A 14,351-nucleotide genomic window follows, 5' to 3' on the forward strand; every position below is an offset into this window, starting at 1 on the left:
TGTGTGGTGTGATATGTACTATGTGTGGTGTGCTGTGCTGTGCTGTGCTGTGGTGTGTATGGTATGCTGTAGTGTGAATGTGTGTGTGATATGGTGTGGTTATGGCACGGTGTGTGTGGTGTAGGGTGTGGTGTGTGTGGTGTGTGGTGTGAGGAGGTAAACTTGTGCTATGTTCTCCAACTCCACAGTCTCCCTTGACATAACAAAATTGTATTCATTTTTTAAAGCCACTCAAGTACAACCCCCTCTTCAGAGCGCTTCCTGAATGTGTGTCCTTCCCAGGCCTGCCTTGCTCTGAGAACCAGCAGATGCCCTTTCTCCTCTTGCCCCACTGAGCCCTTCTTCTTTGTAATGCAATCGATTCTGAAAAGTCCTGAGTGGCTTGTGTCAGACTACCATCCTCCCTGGTGATGGCTGCTCCCAAACCCTGACCCTGTTGTAGAGTAGGGCACTGTTCACACTCACCACACGGAAGGTGTGCAAGACCGAGGGGTGGAAGTCAGCCTCCCACCCACTGCAGCGCACAGGCATTTCCAGAGTGTGCAGCTGGCCGACCATCTGCCATCACAGTCGCAGCCTGGATCCAGGATGGCGCCTCTTGCTAACCTTATCCCATTTAAGGGCGCGGCCAAAGCTCAAGCAAAGAAAAGTGTTCTCAAGTCTAAGTTCGGTGGACATGGGGAGCAGCAGCTCCTGGCAGCCACCCGGGGTGGCACCAAATTTAGTCCAAAGGTTGAATATAAATATATGAAAATTGTATTTTAAAAATAACATGGTAACACTAAAATAGCTCACAAAGGAAAGAGAATGAAAGCAAGCACGCGTGCACGTGCGCGCGCGCACACACACACACACACACACACACACACATCCCTCAAAGACCCCATCACAGCTGACTCCACTCGTGGCTCCAGAGCCTTTGTTGTTATAAGTCCTACGCTGACGAATGCTGTACTCATAATGTCTGGCTTCCCTTTCTCCCTGATTATGTATGATAAATACTTAGAGAAAGACAACGCAGACAGAGATGTGGGCTGTGGTGCGGGCTGGCAGCGTAGGTTTGGATCTTCCTGGAGTCTCAGTTTTCCTCATCTGTGATGGTTCAGTGAGATCACGGGATTATTGTGAGGATGAAATGGTGACATGTAAAAGCCTCAGCCCAGGGCCTAGCAAACCGCAAGGGCTTAACTGCAAGTTTGGCTTCATTACCAAACTCAGGCTGATCTTCACCCGGCCAACTGCAGCCTACACAGATTTTTATGCAGGTTTTCAAGTGCATACCTTCAAAGCAAATACTTGTAAACTTAAGGCTCTCCAGACTATGTCCCACTCCACTTCAATGACAACCCCAGGAAGGTGTAACATAACTTCCTACCCAGTCCTGAGCCCCTTGTTGCTTTCGAGCACCTTGAGGGCCTTGGCTAGGCTACAGAGCTCGATAAAATGAACATTCCCGAGAGTCTTCAGACGTGAGTCTTCCCTCTGGGGAAGCCCTTGTTATCAAGTGTCATGTCCACAAGGGTCTTGAATGGGGTAATGGGAAATTCAGCCAGGTAAGGGTGTGAACTTGAACCTTGTTACCAGGCTATGGCTTCCCCAGGGCTATAGGTGAAGGAGTGATTTCAGAGTAACACTGGACTTCATGACAAAATGGTCTCCATCTGCTACCATGGCTTGAGGTGCCTGGAGCTCTCACTATTGGTCCCCTGTTTAGATTGAGGGTTCAGCAGCACATTATAGGCAATTTATCTGCATCTTGCTAACATCCTCACCTTGGACTGCACTGAGGCTCTGAACTAGTACCCTGTTGAATAACCTAGCCTTCAGGAGAATGCTTAGCTTTGCCCACATTGGTCTTCCTCCACTGAGTCTGGAGAAGAACCTAAAAACCCAGATCAGAGGCTGTGGCCCCCGGCTGCTAAGGTATGTTCCAGACATGCCTGCCTGTCTGCTGTCATGTATAGCTTCTACAGGCTGACTTCCCTGATGCACCCCTATCCCCGCTGCCGCTGTGTGCTTGAGGTCTCATGCCTTGACTTCTCTGATGCCAAGGCTATTCTGGAACACACAGTAGGTTCTTTACCATCTCCTTTCTGCCAATGGGTCCTGGTATCACCCTGGGCCTATGGCTAGGTTTGCCCTGGAGCAACCACATCTGCCCACCTCTGCCCATTCCAGGGATCAAGCCTAGCTTTGCAGAAAAAAGAATACAGTAAGAGTAAACCCTAGTGGAGACAATCACTACAGCCTTAAGTGGGGTGTTTTTGTCTGACTTGATGTTGGTATTTACTTGCTTTCATTCAAATCTTTTCTAAATGTTCCTCATTTGCTTCAGTGATAAGTCTTCTGTCCCTTAAGGTTTTTCCAGGAAAAAAGATGTGTATTTTGCAGCAATGAAGGCCAGACAGCTCTGGTGTCGGTGCCACTTGAATTCTGTATCCTTCAAAAACATTAGGCTTGACTGAAATAAAGCACAACTGTATTTTGGAATTTCCTAGAAGGAATTTGAATTCCCTTCTGGCTCGTCAGCAGCTGGCTATTCAGTTGCCAGATGTGAGTTTTCACACTACTTCCTCAGAAAGGACTTCCCACTCCTGTCCACAACGACCCTGCAGCTTTGGTGTGCCGCTTGTTTGTTTCCTTCATGGTATTTAACATGATTTGAAATTCTGGCATCTGTCTGTTCACTTGCGTTACAGTCCTCTCCCTTATTACAAACTAGAAATGACAGGGCAACGTTTGCTTTGTAAAGCTGTATTTCTAGAGCCTGGTACAAGGCCTGGTCAAGGCAACTGTGAGCTCAGCACTCAGGTGGTCGAGGCAGGAGGATCGGGAGTTTAAGATCATCTTCAGCTTCCTAGAGTTTGAAGCTAGCCTGGGCTACATGAGACCCTGCTTCCCATAAATGGACAGCCATAAATTGTTAAATGTAAGTTTTTCCTTCCTAGTTAAAATAGTGATAAAAATTAGTGGTTTCTACCAAGGTCTGGTGACTATCAAGTGACCCACAAGAAAGTCCCGACCCTATTCCTTCTGTGTATCTGTCATTTTCAAGTTCTGTTTACTGTCAAGGGCCCCTATGAGGGCCGACACAGGGCTTCCTGGACCTCTTGCAAGGGGCACTCATTTCGGAAGCTTCCCAGGCTCACTATTGTTCTCATGTGCACATGATGAAAATAATTCTTCAAAGAATCTTCAGAGTGCCTCTGGCCTCGTTTGTCTGTCTGCTGTCACATTTGCTGTTTAAAACCAAAACTAAAACCAAATCAAACCAAACCAAAACCCCTTGAGACCCATCTCACTATCACTCATAGGAGTGAGGTTAACATCTAATCACCAGTGCTAGGAATTTAATTTAAAGACATTTTTAATTATTTATCTCTGTGTGTATTGTGTACGTATATGTGCACACATGTGTGGATGCCTGAGAAGATCAGAAGAGGACGTCATAGTCCCTGGAGCTGGAGTTACCGATGGTTGCAGCCATTTGATGTGGGTGCTTGTAAGGAACAAGATGTAAAACAATATCATGGATGAATGTAACCATGGAAACCACGCCTAGAGTATGTGTGAGAATGTGACAAAGTTGAAGTGAAGTAAATGCCCAATGAAGAAATGTGTGAATGCCTTAATTATGATTGGCTAAGTGTAGCTTAAATACCCCAGTCTACCCATCACAACTCACTCGCTCCCATAGTCCCACTGAGATGCCGTCAATTGAGTCCACTGACCTGGATGGATGCCTGTCATCAAACGAGCCCAAACTGTGGACCGAGCTCCAGCTGAACCCGAAAGCAGAAGGACACATCTTGAACCTTACCTGCTGTTAAGCCAGGCTACAACATCGGGCCAGACCGGAGGTCAGTGAAATGTGTGTGTGTGTGTGTGTGTGTACGAATGCAATTCCATTTCGCTGTTTACTGCTATTTATGAATAAATAAGTTGTTATAATCTAACCTCCAAGTCCGAGGCTCCCTTCTCACCTCTGTCCTCAATCCTGATCCGTAACAGTGCTGGAATCAAACTCAGAGCAATCACTCTTAACTGCCGAGGCATCATGGCTCCAGCCCCAGTAGAAACTCTGACATTCAAGGAAGAAATTAAGGGAAGGGACCTGGAGTGCCTGCACTCAGAGTGTGTTTGCTGTGTTATCAGTCAGCTTGTGCTCCTCCTGATGAACCATTGGAAGCTGAGGGGAAACTTAGAGTAGCCAACCAGAAGGTTGAGATTTTACAAAGATCACCTACGCTTTTGTGGTGTGAGCACCATCTAAACCATTCTGTGAACAGCCATGATTATACCACGATGAGGTGTATTATAGACCCTCTTCTGTGGGAGCTGCTCAAGCCCCGCTGGGCCAGAACCTCCCCTCACCCGTGGACAGGAGCCACCGAATAGTGCATCTCCATACACACATATCTGCATCATCTCTTCAAAGAGCTTGCCCACCGTGACAAACGGGACCTGTGGATGGTAAAGACGACGGTGCTTCTGTTTGCTTTCCCACGCCTTTGTTTCTTTCAGAAACAGTAGCCTATCTGGAGACGAAGGGCTGAGATGGCATTTGACCCTTGTTTGGAACATGAATTATTTCACCATTTTCAAAGACATGTGATCTCATTCAGAGGCCAGTGAGGAACCGTTTCCCAGTTAGAGAAACCTTCCTGTACCTCAGTTTCTATGGCTACAAAAGGTGGGGGAAGGGGGGAGGAAAAATATTTCACAGAGTTATCTTTGAGGTCTCTATTTTTCTCCCTTTCTTCTTTTTCTCTGCTCTGTGGGGTGTGTGTGCAGGTGCACACATGTGAAGAGAGGACAACCTCAGGCATCATTCTTCAGTCGCCATTCACCCTGTTTTCTAAGACATGGTCGCTCACCACCGGGAGCTGGCCAAGCAGGTGAGGTGAGCCCAGGGACCTGCTTATTGTCACTGCCCCAGCAGGGGATCACAAGCACTTGCCCCCCCCCCCCCCCCCGTGCCCCATCTTCCTTTAAAATAGAGGATCTGTGGCTAGAACTCAGGTCTTTACACTTGCAAGGGAAACACTTTACCTGAGCCAAACTATATCCCCAGCTCAGGCCTCTGAGTGCAGGTCTGGTCTCTTCTGTTTGTTTGTGTCACTCTCTGGAGACTTGTGGTTCTTAGAATCGATAGAAGTTAATATTCTAATTGTATCAGTGTGTAAGTGTGTGGTGCGTGTGATTGAGCCTGCTGTGAGAGGGTATGTGTATGCGTATTTGGTATATGTGTATGAGTGAGTGTGTATGTGCATGGTATATGTTTGAGTATATGTGTTTGATATACATACATGAGTGTTTGGTATTTGAGAGTGTGTGTATATGTGTGTTTTGTGTACGTGTAATACATGTGTGTTGAATGTGTGAGGTATATGTGTTGTATTTGTGTGGTGTGTTATATGTGTGTTATATGTGGTGTTATATGTGACTCTGTGTGTGTGTGTGTGTGTGTGTGTGTGTATGTGACTATGTGGTTGGTATTATGGTATATGGTATATGGTGCAGGATAGACATACATATACTCAGGCCAAAGAAGAACATAAGATATCCTGCCCTATCACCTTCTGTCCTTTAAACCCAGAGCTAGGCTCAGCAATCCTTGTTTTCACACACACACACACACACACACACACACACACAGAGTGCTAGGTTTACATTGCCAGTAATGGCCATGCCTAGCTTTTTATGCAGGTGCTGGGGACTTGTCCTCATGTTTGCATATCCAATGCCCTCATCCACTGAGCCATCTCCTGGGTGCACCTTAATTGTGTCCTTTATATAAGTTCAGTTGTTTACTTCAGGTGGATCATGCTGTGAGCTCCAAAAGAGGAAGGTCTAGAATTATCCATCAACACTTCGGGTTCTCAATCACTCTATACTGAAAATAATAACAATTGCTCCTTGATTGCAAACTCATATGCCTGAGAGAATTTGTTCTTCTCTTCCTAAGCAGGCTCTCACTTCGCAACCTAACGGAGTGGACATCACTAGATCAGTTTACAGGTGAGTAACAAAACAGTTGTGAAGTAGCTCACTGCTGGCCAGGAGGAGACCAGCAGCTGGGCTTTTAACCCTTGTGTGTCTGACCCCATGCTCTCCCTTCTCCTTCAAGTCTGCCACCCTCTTAAAGCCACAGTCTGAAGGAGACACGAACCAGAGTTAACATGTAGAGTCAGATTTTATTTAAAACCAGTCATACATATCATTTCCCCTTTCTATTCTGAAAACCTCACCGTCAAAGACTGGTCTCAGATTTTCTAATTCAAAAAACCCCATTTCAGAAAACAAACACACATGCCATAACCAGAAGAGCAGAGACTCTCAGTGCCGGTGTCGGGAATGGATGCAATGTGCTGGGGCTGGAACAGCCAGTCCTCCCTTCCCAAGTATCCTCAGGCGTTCCTTTAGTTCTGTCCATTAGTAACATCCAAATGCCAGCAGAGGACCCAGAGATGGGTCACTGGGGCAGGGACTGACCTCTGAACCTTCACCCTTCTCTACTGACGTCTCATGTCTGACGTTTAGGCTGATTAAGAAGCAAGCTCAGCCCTCCTGCCAGACAACTGAGAAGGAGGCAGAAAGACCCAAGTTTCTCTACATGTTTGCTTGGCTTCAGGGCTCTTCTTCACCATTCTATCTGCATGCACACACGGGCACACACAAGCACACACACACAGATGGTTAAGCATGCACACACACACATATTACACAGATGGTTGAGCATGCACACACACACACACGCACAGATGGTTGAGCATGCACACACACAGATGGTTAAGCATGCACACACACATATATGACTGATCATGCACACACACACACAGATGGTTGAGCATGCACACACATATACACACAGATAGATGAGCATGCACACACATACAGATGGATGATCATGCACACGCACACACACATACACACACAGATGGATGAGCATGCACAAACACACACACACACACACACACACACACACACACAGAGCATTGTGTCTGTAAGTCTTGGTATCTGATGCTGAGCAGCTTTGATCTGCTTAAGGAGAAAGATACCTATTATGGATCCACTCAGTAGATACCCCAGGATAGAACCTGAGGATGGCAGGAATTTTCTACAGTCCTCCCCTGTTGTACCTAGGGGTACCAAGGAAACACAGGAATATTTGCACTAAATAAGGGCCTTGCCAAAGCCAACTGGAGATCCCTTTCTGCTTCCATGTTCCCTTGGTGCCCCTAAGAGAGATCTTGGGTCTCAATTGCTATCACCAAACCTCTTGGCATTCAAAGCTGGCAGACAGTGGGAGGCATACGCAGAAGGGGAACTAGTCCCCCCCCCACATTTTCATCTTCACAGCAGAATTGTTCCCTGCCCACCCCCTACCCCCCCCAAGAACCTGAGAAACACAATGCTCTCTTTGTTTCATTAAATCCTGGGAAAATTCCACTGAACTTGGTGGCTGGTAATCTGGCTAGGATCCAAGAGAGGATGGTGACTTTGGACAATCCTGTTAACAAAGACTTTAGAGGAACACTGGTGAGTTGGCCAGGATGGTTTCTATCATTAGGTTGAACTGTCAAGGGCCACAGGATGACAGCTGGTGGCAATTCCAGTGATGCTTGTCTGCACAGTGACTTCTAGAGGTCTTGGCACCCTTATGAGCTGGGTGTCTAGCCTGGCAGTAAGGCTGCAGCAGCATCAACATGAAATGTTTGCCAAAGGCACATACCAAGGCACTTGTAAAGCTGATGCTGGCCGAGGACCAAGAATACCCCTTTAAGACTGGGAGGAGGGAGATGCAGTCAAGGGTAGCTCACAGTTACCTCACCAGCACTCCCAAGTATGGTACCTGGAAACAACAGATTCAGAGGAATGATACAATGCAGATAATTTGATAAATACTCTCAACCTTGGGCTTGGACGGGCATAGTACCAAAGACTTGGGGCAGGGGTCTATCTGGTATGTTGCTGCTGTTGAGTCTTCAGTCTGTCCTCCACAGACCAGATTTTGCCATGGTTCCCATTCCTGCCTCCACTATATTCAATAAACTACTTGAAAGGCTGTGAATACTGACAGAGGATGAGGAGGGACGAGACTTGAGGGGTAGCCCTGTCTTTGAGAATACTCAGAACTGTTCATTTTGAGGATAATGAGCAATGCCATTCAGACCCAGGACAGAAGGAGCAGAGTTAAGGAGGGTCTGACAGTCGTGAGGGACTGCTTCTTTCCTGCCTCACACTCCTTACATCCCTCCTGGGTCTGGTCCTCCCTAGGATGAGGGTCACACTGACAGGTCATCTGACCTTGCTTTGCTGCTGGCCTTACTAAGGCGTCGTTTGTCACTATGGTATCCCTGAGGAAGCCGGTGGCCTGCAGAGGCTCCACTGGGCAGCTCGGGCTTCTGGCCATAGTGCATGTGGATGAAACCTTCCCCGGGAATCTGCTCCTGGTTTGGCACTTCCTCAGTGGTCAGAGCATCTGGATTCTTCCGGGAACCCATGTTATTACTGAAGTCACCGAAGAATTTCTCACTGGGGCTGTTCTTTAGGCACTGATTGAAGTCAGGGGGAGGAGTGAGGCTCTGGACTAGGCTGGTGGAGGGGCCGAGAAGCTGGTGCTTGTCCACACCCTGCCGTGACTTGACAAAGCGCTGTCGGATCTTCTTCCAGCCCAGGTGGTAGAGTTCGGCCAGACTGAGAAACAGAGACAGCCCAGCCACAGCCATCATAAAGACAATGAAGACGTTCTTCTCAGTGGGCCTCGAGACATAACAGTTGACTGGGTGGGGACAGGGACTCCTGCGGCAGACATGCAGGGTGTCCAGGAAGACCCCATAGAGCAGGTACTGGCCCACGATGAAGGCCACCTCCATAGTGGTACGGATCAGAATGGTGCAGACATAGGTGTTGAGTAGGGTGCCCTGGAGGACAATCTTCCCATCCACTTCCTTCCAGCAGGACAGCTCAGCCTTCTCGGCTACCGGGTACTCATAGGCTCCAGTGCCATGGGCCTCCTTAGCCTTCTCAGCATCCCGCAACTTCTGCTTTTCCTGCATGCGCACAGTGTGCATGGCGTGGCCCATGTACACTAGAGATGGCGTGGACACAAAGATGATCTGCAGTACCCAGTAGCGAATGTGGGAGATGGGAAAGGCTTGGTCGTAGCAGACATTTTGGCAACCAGGCTGAATGGTATCGCACCGGAAATCAGCCTGCTCATCTCCCCAGGAGGACTCAGCAGCAGTGCCCAGGACCAGCATGCGGAAAATGAACAGGACGGTGAGCCAGACCTTGCCGATGACCGTGGAGTGCTTATGGACCTCCTCCAGGAACTCCCCCAGGAAGCTCCAGTCACCCATCTTGCCGAGCGTAGGGTGATGCCGAGCCTTCTGCAATCAAAGCAGAAACAGAGAGATGTTCACAAGAGATGTTTCAAGAGGTTTAGAATGTCCCACCGTGCTCTGAGTCACTGATCCACAGAAATGTGTTCTTTGAGAAAGTGTAACTTTTGCTGGATGTGGTGGTGCACACCTGTAATCCCAACACTTGGGAAGGGGAAGCAGAGGACCAGGAGTTCAGGTTTCCTGTGGGCTCATACATGAACCTGTCTCAAAACCAAAAATGATTTGTGAATGGTTTAAAATAAATTTTATATGTCTAAAAAAAAGACTCTCTACTTTCTAGAAGGTCTCTTTGTTTTTGTCATTTGTGATGTGACCTGGGCCTCTGGAGTTAGAATCAATCTGACTCACTTTTGTATACTTGAACTGACAGAGGAGGTTATTGCAAGCTCAAACCACACAAAGTCCAGGCCTGGGTGGGGATGGGAGTCATGGAGTCCCATCCCTAGCTGAGGAACTACTGGCAACTGATGGGCTCTGGGCAAGAAAGAGACAGTCTTCAGAAATCTACCCCAAGAGCTACCCGTGCTGCAGTGGATGGCCTTGACCATGTTCTAGTGGCAGTACCAAATGCACTCAGTCAAAAAAAAAAAAAAAAAAAAAAAAAAAAAAAAAAAAAAAAAAAAAAAGCAGATGAAACCAAAAATAGTGGTAGGAGAAACTAAAGGGAAGGGATTGGGGTTGAGTGGGTTTAATTTACTTTTTTAAAACATAAATTGAATGAGAACAGGAACTAGAGAGATGGCTCAGCAGTTAAGACACTTGCTGCTCTTGTGTGTGTGTGGATGGGTGGGTGGGGGTCAGGTTTGGTCTCTAGTACCCACATGATAGCTCACAACCTCCTGCTACTCCAGTTCCGGGGAATTCAACACCTTCCTCTGTCTTCCTGGGGTGCTACATGCTTGCTGTGCACATGAACTTACACAAACACACACTGACACGCACAAACACACGCATGTGCGTGCACACACACACACAAAACAACCAAATAACTAAAAACGAGAACAGTGCAATTTTCTTAAACTCAAGAGTCATGAAAAGTACTCTCCCATTCAAAAACTAGAGAGGAGGTTCTAAGCCAATCAAAGCATGGCATCCACAGGAAGGGTCTAGACATCATGTAAGGTGTGTGTTACAGTGGAGAGTCCATGTCTCATTCCTAGACATTCTACTTCGGAAGGTGATCTATCACAGCCGCCCCTTTAAGACATCAGTCTCTCTAAGAGGCCAGATCCCATGCCCACCACCCCCAACCCCTGGGATGGAGGGTTAAGGAGACTTGTGATGTAGCCTAACAACAGCCCCTAATTAATGCTCTTAACCAGTGCTTGGCTCCTCCACACTCTTTGTCATGTGCATTAGGAGGAATTAAATCAAGAAATATGAAAAGTCCCCCCAGCCCCGTTAAGGATAGAAAAACCAGTTGTCTCCTTCAGTTTAGGGATGTTTCTGAGGACTTTCCCTCTAGGTCTCCCTCACTCTCATTTATCATATAATGGTTACCTCACATATTTTTCTTTTATATACATATATGTATATGTATGTATATAATTTATTTATTTTTTTCAAATTGTAATTTGTACTCATTCACACAGGGGTTATAAACACAAAAAGGCAGGATGTGGGGAAGGGGATGACACTGGAATGTGGGTGTTCAGGGGGAGTACAGATATTTTTCAGAACAGGGTATCAGCTGGGTGAGGGTTCAGGGGACAATTCACTATGACTCTGCCTATGATTCACTTGTCCTTATCTAAGTTGGTATTATCTGCCAAGGCTACCTATTTACAAGGTCTATGACTACTCAGGCTGGTAAAGTGTCACAAAAGCTGCCTGTTTACAATAGCTTATAGCCATCTGTTTCAATGTTTTTCCACAGAGACCCAAGACTTGGTGTTAGTATACATGTATGACAGGCCTATTGTTGATTTTAGGCCTATGGCTGATTTTAGGCCTTCAGTGTGTAAGCAGGGCTGTCCCTGACATCTCCTCCCTTCTCTAAGTATAGAAGGGCTGTGGTGATTCTAATTTTGTGAAGGCGGGGATAGAGGCCTGACCTCCAGTAATTGAAGGGGACCTTGTAATGGCTCTGGTCCTCCTGTCGTTGTCCAGTGAGGCATGAGGGCCAAACCCGTCCTGATGTCTTTTTCTTGGAGAGGGGATACTTTTGACATCAACCTCTATGCAGTCAGGCTTGTCGCTCAGGGAACCCAGAGAGATATTTTTAACTTTTATTGATATTCCCTTGCAGTGCTTAGCCTCGCAGCCTAAGCAAGAATTCAGGTCGCCTGTCAGAGGGGATTCTGGGTGGCCCCTCTCTGCCTGGTCTAGGGGTGGAAGTACCTTCTTTTAGGTTGGGTGGAGATGGGTTTTGGGAACACCCTGGATAAAGTAACAACCTCATCTTGAGTCTCATGGTCCTCCATAGCTAACTTATGATAATGTATCTGAATAGGTTTTGCTACCAAATTATTTATGTTGTTTCTCAAAGTTAGTCAGCCTATTTGAGGCTCAGGACTAGAAGAAATAAGCAAAAAGAATTTTTTTTGAGACAGGGTTTCTCTGTATAGCCCTGGCTGTCCTGGAACTCACTCTGTAGACCAGGCTAGCCTCGAACTCAGAAATCCGCCTGCCTCTGCCTCCCAAGTGCTGGGATTAAAGGCATGCACCACCACTTATAACTTATTTTTGTTTTATGCTTATGAATGTTTTCCCACAGGTATTTATGCACAGCATATGTGCTCCTGATACCCAGGGAGGCAAGAAGAGGGCACTAGATTACCTGGAACTGGAGTTATGAGCTTTCATGTGCATGCTGAGAAGCAAACTTGGGTCTTCTGTAAGAACAGCAAGTGTTCTTAGCCATGGAAGCTATCGCTCCAGCCCCTCTTCTTTCTTTAAGCTAACTCTCTTAGTGAATCCTTTGAGGCCTTGAGCGATTATATCCTTTGAGGCCTGTTATGTTGTTGTCAGTATAATTGTCTTGTTCTTTTCCTTACTTCCTTCTTTCCATTTTTCTTTGTGTTTGGGTGTCTGTGTGCTGTGTGTATACAATGCCTGCAGAGGCCAGAAGAGGGCATCATATCCCCTGGGACTGGCATTACAGACAGATGTGAACCATCATAGGGGTGCTGGGAATTGACTCTGGGTCCTCTGGAAGAGCAGCCAATGCTCTTACTTGCTGAGCCATCTCTCCAGCCCTGCACTGTTCCTTTCTAATGCTCCCTTACCTCAAGGCCCAATCACAGTTTCAAGGTCCTTTCTCCTAATAAAGCTAATTCCTGAAAAGTAAGTATATGTCAGCTCTTTTCCCAAAGTAACCTCTTCTGTGCCATTCTTTATATCTAATGGGGTGGCCTCTTAGGAATCTGGGTTTGCAGCAAGCATTTCAGACAATTCTGGTGCCAGCAGGCCAGGCACTATGCCTGCAGTTGGGAAACTAGGCTTGGGCTCTGCCATGAGCCTCTGAACATCTGATTTACTGAATCTGTTTTCTTTCATTCAATTGGAGCTTGGAGGAGCTGGACCAGGGAATCTGAAGGATCGAATGAGGTAAAGAATGTGATGTTCTGAAATTCACACCAAATATCTTCCATATGTTTTGAGTGGCTGTTGGACAGAAAATAACTCCTTTCTCTGACCCCAAAAGGCAAGATGAGATGGAAGAGGACAGAAGGACTGAGGGTGGGATTGCAAGCTTGGCTTCTCCAGAGGCAGTTCCTACTGATCAGAACCATCTGGAAAGCACCAGCTGTGCAGAAAGACAGCAAACAAAAGCACATCTTGGTCACTCTAAAGGTGCCACAGTTTCTCAGTAGGTCCCTATCTTCAACTTCCACAAGAGTCAGGCAATATGGCAGTGCTCTTCTTCATATCGGTGCCATGGTTCAGCCATTGCAACTGTGGCTCCATTTGCTAAGAGTTCTGCTTATAAAAGGTCATATGAATGTCCTTTGTCCATCCATACCCATCCTACCAGGTTCCCAGAGGCTCTTTAGTGGGTTAAATGTGAATGGCCCTGGTAGGCTCAAATGTTTGAATACTTACTTGGTCCCCAGTTAGTGGAATCATTTGGGAAGGATTAGGAGGTGTGGCCTAACTGGAGGAGGTGTGTCACTGGGAGTAGGCTTTGTGGTTTCAAAAGCCCACACCAGGCCTAGAGTCTTAGTCTCTCTCTCCCTCTCTCTCTCTCTCTCTCTCTCTCTCTCTCTCTCTCTCTCTCTCTTTCTCCTCCCCACCCCCTGCTGCCTGTGAATCAAAATGGAAAGCTCTCAGCTAGTATGTAGAATGTAAAGCTCTAGGGGCCCTGCCTGTCTTCTTCCCATCATGATGATCATGGACTAACCCTCTAAAACAGTAAGCAAGCCTCCAATTAAATGCTTTTGTTTATAAGAGTTGCCTTGGTTATGGTGTCTCTTCACAGCAATGGAACAGTGACTAAGACACTGTCCTTTCAGCTGTCACACACACTCCTTACAACCATCTAACAATCTCAAGGGATCTGAGACCCTCTCCTGACCCCTATGAGCACCAGGCAAGTATATAGTGCACATGAATACATGCAAGTTAAACATTCACACACAAAATAAAATAAATAATAAATCTAAAAAAGAAGCCAGATGGCATTTTCTCAGTCTCTAGTAAAGTTGGTGCAAGCCACTGAGGATGGGGCAGCCACATATGGAAGGAGTGCTCTGGGAAAGAATTTTTCTCACAATCTCCACCACTTCCTGCCTGTGGAGGGGGTGATGTGGGCCTGAAGCTACCTAGAGAATCTCAGAAATGCTGCCCAGTGGCCCAAGGCCTCTGAATCAACTCTTCTCTACCTCCAGGGCTCTTCTGTGAATAACAAATGCCCTTACAGTAGAAACCTCAAACTATTCCTAATCCAAGATATGAGAGAGAGAGAGAGAGAGAGAGAGAGAGAGAGAGAGAGAGAGAGAG

The 14,351-nt window shown here is 46.8% G+C and overlaps 1 protein-coding gene across 1 annotated transcript in view; it reads right to left on the minus strand.

Annotated features, from left to right (window-relative positions):
- Window positions 1–7,445: 7,445 nt before the first annotated feature.
- Window positions 7,446–14,351, minus strand: part of Gja5 (gap junction protein alpha 5) — a 22,098-nt gene continuing 15,192 nt past the window's right edge. The window contains exon 2 of the mRNA XM_028789788.1: window positions 7,446–9,395. Within this exon, the coding sequence (XP_028645621.1) occupies window positions 8,289–9,365 (1,077 nt within the window). The 5' untranslated portion in view covers window positions 9,366–9,395 and the 3' untranslated portion in view covers window positions 7,446–8,288. The remainder of the gene's footprint in view (window positions 9,396–14,351) is intronic.

Source organism: Grammomys surdaster, unplaced genomic scaffold, assembly GCF_004785775.1.
Source record: "Grammomys surdaster isolate TR1022 unplaced genomic scaffold, NIH_TR_1.0 125849, whole genome shotgun sequence".
NCBI lineage: Eukaryota > Metazoa > Chordata > Mammalia > Rodentia > Muridae > Grammomys > Grammomys surdaster.